Source organism: Galeopterus variegatus, unplaced genomic scaffold (assembly GCF_000696425.1).
Source record: "Galeopterus variegatus unplaced genomic scaffold, G_variegatus-3.0.2 Scaffold569, whole genome shotgun sequence".
In the NCBI taxonomy this organism is placed as follows: Eukaryota; Metazoa; Chordata; class Mammalia; order Dermoptera; family Cynocephalidae; genus Galeopterus; species Galeopterus variegatus.
In genome coordinates, this window is record NW_007726680.1 from 333,822 (window position 1) to 347,241 (window position 13,420).

The 13,420-nt window shown below is 46.7% G+C and overlaps 1 protein-coding gene across 1 annotated transcript; it reads left to right on the forward strand.

Annotated features, from left to right (window-relative positions):
- Positions 1-1,371: 1,371 nt before the first annotated feature.
- Positions 1,372-3,736, forward strand: PSMB6 (proteasome (prosome, macropain) subunit, beta type, 6). The gene is made up of 6 exons (XM_008570079.1): positions 1,372-1,518; positions 2,276-2,343; positions 2,675-2,806; positions 2,919-3,048; positions 3,248-3,392; positions 3,524-3,736. The coding sequence occupies exons 1-6, from the start codon at positions 1,417-1,419 to the stop codon at positions 3,664-3,666; spliced, it is 720 nt and encodes a 239-aa protein (XP_008568301.1). The 5' UTR covers positions 1,372-1,416; the 3' UTR covers positions 3,667-3,736.
- Positions 3,737-13,420: the final 9,684 nt, after the last annotated feature.

The following is a 13,420-nucleotide window of genomic DNA, read 5'->3' on the forward strand; positions in this document are numbered from 1 at the left end:
TGGTGTTTAGAAAAGCAGATGTATTCAGCTGAAGGAGATGGTAGGCTACCCCATCTCAAAGATTTACATTTACTGGGGGGTTTTTTTTTTTTTTTTTTTTGTCTTTTTCTGTGTCCGGCAACGGATCGCAACCCTCAGTGTTGCCCCCGTACCGGACCGGGGACCGGCAACGGGATTGCAACCCTCGGTGTTGCTCCCGCGCCTCGCTCAGCCAGTGAGCGGGAACCGGTCTGTATGTGGGATCCGAACCCTCGGGCAGGAGCGCCGCCGCGCTTCCCAAGCGGCGCACTTATCCAGTGCGCCACTGGGCCAGCCCAACTGAGGGGTTTTTAAAGAAAGGCTTGAGGGAATGGAATGGGGGAGGTGAAAAGCAGGGGAGAAGGAGACATGAGCTACAAGGGGTCCGTGTCTGTGAGTCAGGTACAAGGTCTTGCCAAGGCTTCGTCTGGTTTCTGTTCTCATCTTCGCTGTTATCTCAGGACCCTGCAAGATTTTGATTTGCACCAGTGTACTTGGCTAGTGCCCAAGGTCAGCTTCCAGTCATTTGGCCTTGATCATTTCTCAAAACTCTACAAATCTCAAAGAAAGAACTGTTAGCTTTGCAAAGTACTAATTAGCTTATCGGCCTTGTTTTTCTACTTAGTGAGCAAGACAAGAAAGTCAGGGGATGGGAAGCAAGAGTGGAGAGAAAAAAAACTGTCCTTTTAAAATTCCCCCCACCCCCCGCCCAGGCAGCTTTAGGTCCCAACATGGCTTCAGTCCTGCTCACTCCAACACTCATACGTGCCTGGTGGGAATGTAAAACGGTGTAGCTGCCGTGAAAACGTTGTTGGTTCCTTAAAATAGTAAACATAGACTTACCATGGACCCAGCAATTACATTCCTAGCATATACCCCTAAGTGTATAAGAGAAATGAAAACAGGGGGCCGGCCTGTGGCTCACTCGGGAGAGTGCGGTGCTGATAACACCAAGGCCACGGGTTCCGATCCCATATAGGGGTGGCCGGTTCGCTCACTGGCTGAGCGTGGTGCTGACAACACCAAGTCTAGGGTTAAGATCCCCTTACCGGTCATCTTTTTTATTAAAAAAAAAAAGAGAGAAATGAAAACATAGTGTGGTCACTCTAGCACAGAGACTCTCTAGTCCATCTTGTGGGCCCTTTGAACTACAGCTCCAATCAGATACATCAGTCCTATCAGGATAATAGGACTTTTGCAGACTGTCTTTTGCTTCGTTTGTTGCCTGCCGCACTGCCATCAAGTGCTCACTGTCGCAAAAGGAGTCCCTATACGATTTCTTTTCCCTTCTGCCGTAAACCGTGGCGTAGCTTCGCTCCCGAGAAGCTCAGAGCGCGACTGAAGAGCGTGACAGAGCGTTTTACGGCAGTTGCTTTGTGGCAGCACCGGAGGAGAAAGATGGCGGCCACCTTAGCAGCTGCTAGAGAAACCGGGCCGGCACCGGCCTGGGGGCCGGAGGCCATTGCACCAGACTGGGAAAACCGGGAAGTCTCTACAGGGGTGAGATAGGAGTCGGGGTTCAGGAGATGTGCACAAGGTCTGACGCGATGGAGGGACAAACCCTGAATGGGGTTGGAAGAGCTGGGGACGGAGAGGGAGGAGGGGAGGTGGACCGTGTTGTGTTCTGGGCCGGGGGAGAGGTGTCCTGAGGATGCAGGAGTGGGGTGATGCGCTAGTGGTGGGAGGTGGAGGGTGGGCTGAAGCTAGGAATTCTGGAATCCCGAGGGGTGAGTAAAGTCCCTGGGCTTAAGACCGGGATGGGTGTTTTGGGACTTGAGGGTTAGAATTACGGTATTCTGCGAGGTATTGAGGCCCTCATGAGATTTGTTTTTTTTTTTTTTTTTTTTAAAGATGATCGGTAAGGGGATCTTAACCCTTGACTTGGTGTTGTCAGCACCACGCTCACCCAGTGAGCAAACCGGCCATCCCTATACGGGATCCGAACCCGTGGCCTTGGTGTTATCAGCACCGCACTCTCCCGAGTGAGCCACAGGCCGGCCCGGCCCTCATGAGATTTGAAAATGGGTCGGTGGCCCACGAATTTTGTATTCTTGGAACTGGGTAGAGCAGTCATTGAAGTTTGCATAAGCTAGAAAATGTGTAAAGGAGGGGTGTCTGGTTAGCTCAGTTGGTTAGAGCGCAGCCTTGTAACACCAATGTCACGGGTTCGGATCTCCATGCCGGCCAGCCACCAAAAAAAAAAAAGTAAAAGAAAGTGTGTAAAGGCCTACACTCATCTCTTTTTCCCTTTTTGCAGACTACTATCATGGCCGTGCAATTTGAGGGGGGCGTGGTTCTGGGGGCCGACTCCAGAACAACCACTGGGTGAGCTCAGGACAGTTTTGTAAAAGGTCTTCCCATCTTTCCCTTCCCTGCCTGCCAGCCCGTCCTTATCCTCCACAGACCACTGTGGGAAGAGAGGTTTCTCCCCTCCCTGGAGATAAGGATTTGTTCCAGCTTCTTCCACTTCCAGTTTCCCTCATCATTTGGTGAAATTCTTATACAAGCCTGTTCTGCATCCAGCCTGCTTCCGTTTGGATGAGAACTACTGGGCAATACTGGAATTCCTATCGCTGATCCCTGAGGGAGTGGAGAGTGGTGGCATGGAGTTGGGAGGCAATTGGGGTCCTTCCCTCACTAGTCTGCCATCTTGCAGGTCCTACATCGCCAATCGAGTGACTGACAAGCTGACTCCTATTCATGATTACATTTTCTGCTGCCGCTCAGGCTCAGCAGCTGATACCCAGGCAGTAGCTGATGCTGTTACTTATCAGCTTGGTTTCCACAGGTGCTTGTGGGCAGGGGAGGAATAAGTATCTGAAGGGAGTTGGGACCTGAGGAGTTAAATGCCCTGACTCCCAGATCCTGACACTGCTTTCCCTGTGACTCCCCTCATCTAGCATTGAACTGAATGAGCCTCCACTGGTACACACAGCAGCCAGCCTCTTTAAGGAGATGTGTTACCGATACCGGGAAGACTTGATGGCAGGAATCATCATCGCGGGTTGGGACCCTCAAGAAGGAGGGCAGGTCAGACCCTCTTCCCCTCCAGAGCACTGGAGCCATGCCTTTTATATTCTCCTCACCTCAGCCATTTTCTATTCTCTTTCCGTCTTTACATCACTTACTCTTAGTATTAACTCCTCAGACCAATCTCTAAATGGACAGGTGAATGTACATGTGTTGGGGGGAGGGTACAACTGGTGACTCTTCTCCCTCCATCTGGCAGGTGTACTCAGTGCCCATGGGGGGTATGATGGTAAGGCAGTCCTTTGCCATTGGAGGCTCTGGGAGCTCCTATATCTATGGCTATGTCGATGCTACCTACCGAGAAGGCATGACCAAAGAAGAGTGTCTGCAGTTCACTGCCAATGGTGAGAACTTGGGCTTCTGGGCCTGCAAGCTTCAACACCAACCCCTCCCACCCCATCCATGCCAGCATACCTCACTCCTTGCAGAGATCCCAGCATCTAACTCTGAACCCACTTTCTCCTTTTATCCATAGCTCTCGCTTTGGCCATGGAGCGCGATGGCTCCAGTGGTGGGGTGATCCGCCTGGCAGCCATTGCAGAATCGGGGGTAGAGCGACAGGTACTTTTGGGAGACCAGATACCCAAATTCTCCACTGCCACTTTACCACCCCCCTGAATCCTGGGATTCTAGGATATGAAAGAGACCCCATACCAATGCAAAATTTAATAAACAGTTTGTCAGAGAATCTTTGTGCTTTGGGGTTCTTTTCTTGATCTCAAGCCTGAACTTGTCTGGCCCATACCTGTTTGTGCAATCCACTGCACTGAGTTCAGAGGGAGTTGGAGAGGTGACAAAGAGTTTATGAATGCCCCATTCCTCACTAAGCCTTTGCATGGATAGTTTCCAAACCTCCAGACCACCTTGCCCCACACTTCCTTCCCCCAACCATATCCAGGTCCTTGAGCTACCAGTTTTGTTGATGTGGGGGCTGTCAGCAACACTCCTTCCCTGTTCGAGCCTGGGTGGAACTCAGAATTCTCACTGAGAGTGGGCTCACTTTCTCCCAGTCTCCCTTCCGCCAGTCATTATGGGTGACTACTGGCTTTAAGGCCAGGAGTACTCTCCTCCCACCCCAGCTTCATGGGTAAAGCAGTCTATAGCCCTTTGGATGGGAGGCTTAGAATAGACCCTCTGAAGCTGTCCCCACTCAAGCCAGGGATGAAATGCAACTCTGGTGATCATTGACAGTGACACAGTCTGTCTTCCCTCAGTCTTTTCTTTTCTTTTTTTTTTTTAAAAAGATGACTGGTAAGGGGATCTTAACCCTTGGCTTGGTGTTGTCAGCACCACGCTCAGCCAGTGAGCCAACCGGCCATCCCTATATAGGATCCGAACCCGTGACCTTGGTATTATCAGCACCACACTCTCCCGAGTGAGCCACGGGCCGGCCCGCTCAGTCTTCTTTTCTCCAGTCTGTGGATCAGAGAACCATGGAAACAATATTTGAAAACCTTATTGTGAAGCATAATCTTGCCCCGGAGGGTTTTGAAAAATAGGAAGAAGGTGTTCTGAGAAGATAGGGAGGTCCTGGATTAAGTGAGGAAGAGCAGAGAAGGATCTCTGACCCCAAACATATGTACCTCAACCTTAAAATAACTTAAATAAAATGCAGAACTTTGCCAACACCTGTTTTCCCAGTCCTCCCTTTTTCAAGGTGTCATCTTTGATTCCTCTCTCCCTTGCATTCTACATGCAGTCTAATCTGGAATCCATCTACCCCTCACTATCTCCACACCACTGTCCTGTTCAAGCCACCATTATCTCTTGCCTGGAAGATGGCAACAACCTCTTAAATGGCCTTGCTGCTTCCACACTTGCATAGTCTTGTCCCCATATAGCAAACAAAGTGATCTTTATAAATGTGTCTGTGCTCAACATTCTTTTTTTTTTTTTTTTTTTTTTTTTTTTTGTGCTCAACATTCTTTAATGTCTTATCATTCCACCTAGAATAACAGTTTGACTCCTTCCCATGGTCTGGAAGGTACCATGGCTAGGAGGTACCAACAGGTACCCTAACCATGACACTCTAGTCACTGTCTTTTTTTCTGTTTCCTAGAACCTCTGGGATTTTGCATGTACACTTGCTGTTTTTTTCTGCCAGGGACTGCTATTCCATCATTTTTTTCTAATAAACTATTTTTTTGTGTGTGTGACTGGTAAGGGGATCTCAACCCTTGGCTTGGTGTTGTCTGCACCGTGCTCAGCCAGTGAGCAAACCGGCCATCCCTATATAGGATTCGAACCTGTGGCCTTGGCTCTCCCAGCGCCACACTCTCCCGAGTGAGACACGGGTTCGGCCCTCTAATAAACTATTTTTTAGAGCAGTTTAGGTTCACAGCAAAATTAAATGGAAAATACGGAGATTTCCCTTATACCTGTCCCCTCCACACATGCAATAGCCTCTGCCACTGTCAACATCCTGCGCCAGAATTACCATTCTGGTTAGAGTCAGGGAGCCTACACTGACACATAATCTTCCAGTTTTCGCATGGCTATACTCATCACCCAGGTCTCAGCTCAGATGTCACCTCATCAGAAAGGCCTTTCCTGACCACCTGAAACTGAAGAGATGCCATCCTTCCCATCCCTCTTACATTACCCTGCTTAATTTTCTTCATAGCAGCACTTAACCACTATCTTGCATTATGCTTATTTGTTTACTTGATTATTGTCTCCCTCCCCCAGGGAATTCTTTCTTCCTGGTTTATTGATAAATCCTCAGTGCCTGGCATGGGGTAGACACTCCATGTTTATTGAATGAATATATTCCCTAACCCCATCTGCTGTCCTACCCAGCCCCCAACCTCCCCAAACTGCTCTCACCACATTCAACTCTGAAGCTAGGCTTCAGTAATCTCTTACTTTCCTGCTAGTCACTACTGAGCTCTGCATTAGATCAGCTGCCTCATATTCATCATTTCTGTGTCCCTACTCACACCCCACGCTATGTGTGTCCCACCTCAGCCCCATAACCCAGCCCTAGTGCCTTGGCCCCCATCTACTCCCCTTTCCCCCACAACTCCCCCCCACACACACACACACATACACACATCACTTGGCAACCGAACATATTTAATGGGAAGGTAATGAGGGACTTGTGGGAGTTGGACACTGGGATCAGTGAGAAGTTAGGGGGAAGGAAAGTTGCCAAGGCTTCCTGGAGATTCAGCTCCTGGTAGTCCCCTTCAAATGGTGGAGTCATTGGCCGATGCTATGTCATGCAGCTGGTGGCGGAAGGAGAGTCGGGCTTTCCTGCTGAAGTAGGCACCAGCCCCTGGGGAGGGTATCCCTCCCTCAGCCACAATGGGGGCTACAGCTGGGCTGGGATCTGGAGGGACAGCAGGATTCATGCCTAAAAGGGAAATTGGAGGAGGAAGAAGAAGTTATAGGTCAGTGTTCAACTCCCCCAATTCCTGACCCAGGGTTGAGGAGGAAAGAAACTAGGGAAGATGCTGGGGGACCTTGGGGGAGCGGTGGCGAGGAGAGTCAATGGCAGCAGCAGGAATAGTGATAGGGGATGTTGAGAGAGCAGGGCTGGATTCACAAGCATGCAACCTGACAGTTGCACAGGCGTGTGCACCCCCCATCCCCCCAGAAGGGCCCTGTGCTTGGTGTGGTACTCTACTGTCACCACCTTGAAATTTTTTTTTTTTTTTTTAAAAGATGACCGGTAAGGGGATCTTAACCCTTGACTTGGTGTTGTCAGCACCACGCTCACCCAGTGAGCTAACCGGCCATCCCTATGTAGGATCCGAACCCGTGGCCTTGGTGTTATCAGCACCACACTCTCCCGAGTGAGCCACGGGCCGGCCCATTGAAATTATTTTTAACAAGGGGCCCCACTTTTTCATTTTGCACTGGACCATACAAAGTATTTAGCCAGTCTTGTGAGGACATGAGGGATCCACTTACCACCTAGGGAGACATGGTCCTTTTCCCGTCACTGGTTTAAACGTTTATCTTTCTCCCCAGTGCAGTTGTCTATCTGTGTCTTTCTTGTCTGTCTGTCTGCCTGACAGCCCCCCTTTTCCCTCAGTCTGCCCTCATACCTGCTCCTCTTTCAGTCCCCCGCTGTCTCCGGCACCCACACCATGGGAAACACCATGCCCCCTTCAGACCCATCGCAACAATGGAGGAGACAGGATGCTGGAAATGGCCAGGAGGGCCCCAGGGGGAGGGGTGTGGTTTCCAAGCCCCCCCACCGTGGGCAAAACTACTACTTAGTCTCAGACCGCCTGGTGATTATAGGCGCCAGGGGATGGAATGGGGAGAGGAGGGAGAAGGGAAGGAGTGGGGGGATACTCCCATTCAAACACCTATTGTTTTGTGCACCCTTAATTTGGGGGTTCTCTTTGATCTCCATGGAGAAGTAGAAGGAGATTGGAAGGGATGGCATGGCAGAGACAGAGGCAGAGGTGCTGTGACAGACAGATGCAGTAAAAATTCAGTTCAGCAATGCCCGGCAACTTGGTGCCAGGCTGGACACTGCTAGGATTTCAGTTTTGTGTGCCCAAGATGTAGAATTTTTTTTTTTTTTTTTTTTTTGTCCTTTTTGAGACCGGCCGCACCAAATGAGCGCTGTGAGCGAACTGGTCATCCCTATATAGGATCCGAACCCGGCAGGAGCTCTGCTGCGCTCCCAGCGCCGCACCATGCGCCACCGGCTCAGCCCCAAGATGTAGAATTTTAAAAGACATTCTGTTTTGGGCCGAGCCCGTGGCGCACTCGGGAGAGCGTGGCGCTGGGAGCGCAGCGACGTTCGGATCCTATATAGGAATGGCCAGTGCACTCACTGGCTGAGCACGGTGTGGGCGATACCACACCAAGGGTTGTGATCCCCTTACCGGTCACGAAAAAAGACCAAAAAAAAAAAAAAAAAAAAAAAAAAATTTTTTTTTTTTTTTTTTTTCTTTTGTCTTTTTTCCGTGTCCGGCAACGGATTGCAACCCTCAGTGTTGCCCCCGTACCGGACCGGGACCGGCAACGGGATCGCAAGCCTGGGCGTTGCTCCCACGCCTCGCTCAGCCAGTGAGCGGGAGCCGGTCTGCACGTGGGATCCGAACCCTCGGACGGGAGCGCCGCCGCGCTTCCCAAGCGGCGCACCCACCGGGCCGGCCCAAGACATTCTATTTTTTTAGGACAAGAAACTTTACTACTCAGGGAAATATTATGTTCTCATTACATGGTCTGGTAGCTCTTGTCCCCTTTTATGCAGATAGTTGTAATTGGTTAATTATGCTGTGCAAGGTCAATACTAGGGACTTTTACATGTTATCTCATCTCATTTCATCATGTCAATGATCTTTTGAAGCAAGTATTATTACTATAATGATTTCACAGATGAGGAAAGGAAATCACCAAGAGATAAGGTAATTTCCCCATGGTCACACAAGTAGTTAGCAGCAAGAGCAGGAACCATGCACCACCACCCCCAACTCTACCCTGAGTCAGTCTGACCCCAGACTCCACTCTGTTAACTAGCACACTGAACTTCCCAAGCATGTCCACAGGCTTTGATGCCCTCAGCAAGGTCTGGGGTGGCCAGACCCAGGCTGGGAGACTTGGGTCCAGAGCACCCTAGCCAGGGACACTTAAGTGCCCTGGAGTGAAGCTGTGCAAATGCTCTACCATTATTCCCTAAGGATGCCATGATGTGGAAAAGGTTAGGAAGCACTGCTGACTATACTGCCTGACTTAGACAGAAATCTATTTGCTTTTTGTTTTTTAAATGAACTTTATTGAAGTAAAAATGTACATACAATTTAAAGCACACATTTTAATGTACAGTTCCATGAGTCTTGACAAGTGGACACAACCATGTAATCACCATCCCAATCAAAATATAAAACATTTCCATCACCCTGGAAAGTTCCCTTGTATGCCCCTTTACAGACAATCTTTTCCCCATGCCCTGCCACAGGCAACTACTAATCTAATTTCCATTACTATAGATTGATTTTCCTTGTTTTAGAACAGTACATAAATGGAATCACATAGCATTATTCTGTTGCGCTAGCTTCTTTCAGCACAATGGTTTTGAAGTTCATCCATGTCATATGTATTAACAGTTTGTGAGTTTTTAAAAATAGCTTTATTGAAATATAATTCACATTCCATAAAATTAACCCTTTTAAAGTATACAAGTCAGTGTTTTTTACTATATTCACAGAGTTGTGCAACCATCACAACTAATTTTATAATATTTTCATCACCCCTAAAAGAAACCCTTGTACACTTTAGCAATCATTCCCTGTTCCCCCTTCTCACCAGCCTCTGGCAAGCAATAATCTACTTTCTATCTCTATGGATTTGCTTATTCTGGACATCTTACAGAAATGGAATTTTACAATATGTGGTATTTTGTGTTTGGCTTCTTTCACTTAGCATAATGTTTACAAGGTTCATCCATGCTGGTAGTAGGATGTATCAGTACAGTACTTAGTTTCTTTTTATGGCTGAATAATATTTCATTGTATGGATATACCACAGTTTATCCATTCATGAGTTAGTGGACATGTTTTCAATTCTCTCGGGTGTCTATCTAGGAGTAGAATTGCTGGATCGTATGGTAACTATGTTTAACATTTTGAAGAAATGTTTTCTAAGGTAGCTGCATGATTTTACACTTTATTCATTTTTATTGCTGAGTAATATTCTATTAGAATATAACACAAATTGGGCCGGCCTGTGGCTCACTCGGTAGAGTGCGGTGCTGATAACACCAAGGCCCCGGGTTCGGATCCCATATAGGGATGGCCGGTTCGCTCACTGGCTGAGCGTGGTGCTGACAACACCAAGTCAAGGGTTGAGATCCCCTTACCGGTCATCTTTTAAAAAAAAAAAAAAAGAATATAACACAAATTGGGCCGGCCTGTGGCTCACTCGGTAGAGTGCGGTGCTGATAACACCAAGGCCCCGGGTTCGGATCCCATATAGGGATGGCCGGTTCGCTCACTGGCTGAGCGTGGTGCTGACAACACCAAGTCAAGGGTTGAGATCCCCTTACCGGTCATCTTTTAAAAAAAAAAAAAAAAGAATATAACACAAATTAATCAAAATAAAAAACTGCTCTTCAAAAGGTACTATTATTAAGGAAATGAAAAGACGAGCCACATTCTGGGAGAAAATATTTGCAATATATATATCTTGTAAATGACTTGTGTCCAAAATACAAGGAGACTTCAAAAAGTTTGTGGAAAATGGAGTTAAAATATAAAAATAAAAGACATAAACTTTATTTCTCAACATAAGCTCCATCAAGCTCAAATGACGATAACCAGACATTTAGTCAATCCCTAAAGAACTGAGGGTCCTGGAAATTTAACCGTGTCGATGCAGTCTTTTTTACATTTCTAACTGAAGAAAAATGGGTGTCTTTTAAAGACTTTTTAAAATTAGGAAACAAAAAGAAGTCAGAAGGAGCCAAACCAAGACTTTCAGGTGGATGCTTAATGATTTCCCATTGAAATTCTCACAAAATTGCCCTTGCTTGATAAGAGACATGAGCAGGAGCATTGTCATGGTGGAGAAAGATTCTCTGGCGAAGCTTTCCCGGGTGTTTTTCTGCTAAAGCTTTGGCTAACATTCTCAAAACACTCTCATAATAAGCATATGTTACCCTTCTTTGGCCCTCCAGAAAGTCAGCAAGCAAAATACCTTGAGCTTCCATAAAACTGTTGCCATAACCTTTGCTCTCAATCAGTACAGTTTTTTTTTTTTTTTTAAAGATGACCAGTAAGGGGATCTTAACCCTTGACTTGGTATTGTCAGCACCACCCTCACCCAGTGAGCAAACCGGCCATCCCTATATGGGATCTGAACCCGTGGCCTTGGTGTTATCAGCACCGCACTCTCCCGAGTGAGCCACGGGCCGGCCCCTCAATCAGTACACTTTTGCTTTGACTGGATCACTTCTGCCTCTTAGTAGCCATGGCTTTGATTATGGTTTGTCTTCAGGATCCTACGTGTAAAATCATGTTTCATCTTCTGTTACAATTCTTCAAAGAAATGCTTCAGGATCTTGATCCCACTTGTTTAAAATTTCCATTAAAAGCTCTGCTCTCGTCTGCAGCTGTTCTGGGCACAACAGTTTTGGCACCCATTGAGCAGAAACCCATCAAGTGGAAAGTTTGCTCAAATTTAATTTTTCAGTCAGAATTGTGTGAGCTGAACCAACTGAGATGTCTGTGGTGTTGGCTGTCGTTTCTGCTGTTGATCGTTGGTTCTCTTCAATTAGGGCACGAACAAGATTAATCTTTTCCTCACCAATTGTGGATGGTCTGCTGCTGCAGGCTTTTTCTTCAACCTCATCTAGACCCTTCTTAAAACAAATTATCCATTTGTAAACTGCTGATTTCCTTGGGGGCATTATTCGCATAAACTTTTCATAAAGCGTCAATGATTTCATCTTTCTTCCACCCAAGCTTCACCATCAATTTGATGTTCATTCTTGCTTCAATTTTAGCAGAATTCCTGTTCTGATAGGGGTTGTTTTCAAACTGATGTCTTATTCTTAGCGCCTCAAACTAGATCCTGATCAGACAAGTTATAACAAGTTAGTACATTTATTTTGGTGCAAAGAATTTTCAAATACATGCATATTTTTTCGTAATATGCATTTTCCATGAACATTTTGAAGACTCCTCATATATAGAGAACTCATAATAATAAGACAAATAGCATGATTTTAAAAAAATTACCAAAAGACTTGAATGGACGCTTTACAAAAAGCAGCTATACAAATGGCCATTAAGGACATGAAACATAGTTGTATTAGTCCATTTTTGTTGCTTATAACAAAATACCTGAAACTGGATAATTTGTAATAAAACAAAATTTATTGCTTACAGTTTCAGAAGCTGAGAAGTCCAAAATCCAGGGAACACATCTGGTGAGGTGACTACAGTAATGCAGGGTGTCACATGATGAGAATGGCACAGAGCAGAGAGAGAGTTCCTCATGTGCCCTCCTTTTAAAGTCCTCAGAACCATGTCTTTAACCACCGTTAAACCATTAATTTATTCATCTATTTACTAGGGCATGGTCCTCACAATCCAATCCCCTCTCTAAGGCCTTTCAACTACCATAATAGGACTTCCCATCCGCAACTGTCACAGTGGGGGCATTCAATCTACAGCAATGGTCAACATCATTAATCTCCAGAGAAATGCAAATAAAATTGCAGTAATGCGCCTGTTACACCTATTAGAATGGCTAACACTAATGATTGACAGCATCAAATGTCAGCCATGCTGTGGAACTACCAAACATTGATTTTGGTGTTTTTCCCCAACGCTTGACCTTGGTGTTACAAGGTTGTGCTCTAACCAGCTGAGCTAACCAGCCAGCCCAACTGGCATTGGTTTTGAAAATGTAAAACAAAACAACCACTTTGGAGAAGAGTTTGTCAGTTACTTTTCTTTCTTTCTTTCTTTTTTTTTTATGGAGCTTCACGAATTTACGTGTTATCCTTGCGCAGGGGACATGCTTGTCTTCTCTGTACCGTTGCAATTTTAGCGTATGTACTGCCGACACGAGCACTTGGCAGTTTCCTATAAGTTAAACATATACTTATATGACCCAGCAACTCCACTCCTAGCTAGATACCCAAGGAAAAGGAAAATATATATCCACAGAAAGGCTTTTACAGTAATGTTTACTGGAGCTGTATTCAAACGGACAAAACTAGAAACAACCCAAATGCCTATCAAAAGAAGAAAGAAAGAAATCTCCTTTAAAAAAAAAAAAAAAGTTTCTTGTCTTTTAGTACCTGAACAAATTTCCTGTTTCCCCAAGACTGTAAGTTCCGGGACAGCAGGTTTCATGACTTTTGTACCCTCAGTGTCTGGCACAGAGCAAGCGTGCAATGTGGATGTTTGGTGAATGAATGAAAGAATGCAAGTATTCCACACATTAATAAACATGTAGCGGGCCGGTCCGTGGCTCACTCGGGAGAGTGCGGTGCTGATAACACCAAGGCCCCGGGTTCGGATCCCATATAGGGATGGCCGGTTTGCTCACTGGGTGAGCGTGGTGCTGACAACACCAAGTCAAGGGTTAAGATCCCCTTACCGGTCATCTTTATAAAAAAAAATAAATAAATAAACATGTAGCCACCCTCTCCCGGGCCTTTTATTCCCTCATTACTTCCATCTACACACGCTGTCTGGAGTAGGCCCTCTGTGGTTTGCAGCGGGCCCGGAAAGGGGGCACCAATAGGTCCCCGCCAAGGAGGCGCGTCCCGCCTGTGTCCGAGGCAGCTCCAGCCGCTGGCAAGGCCCGCGGCCGGGTCCCGAGCGGAGGAATGCGGGCAGCGTCGACCGCACACTGGTGGCGTCAGGGCACGCGACACACACACACACACATACAC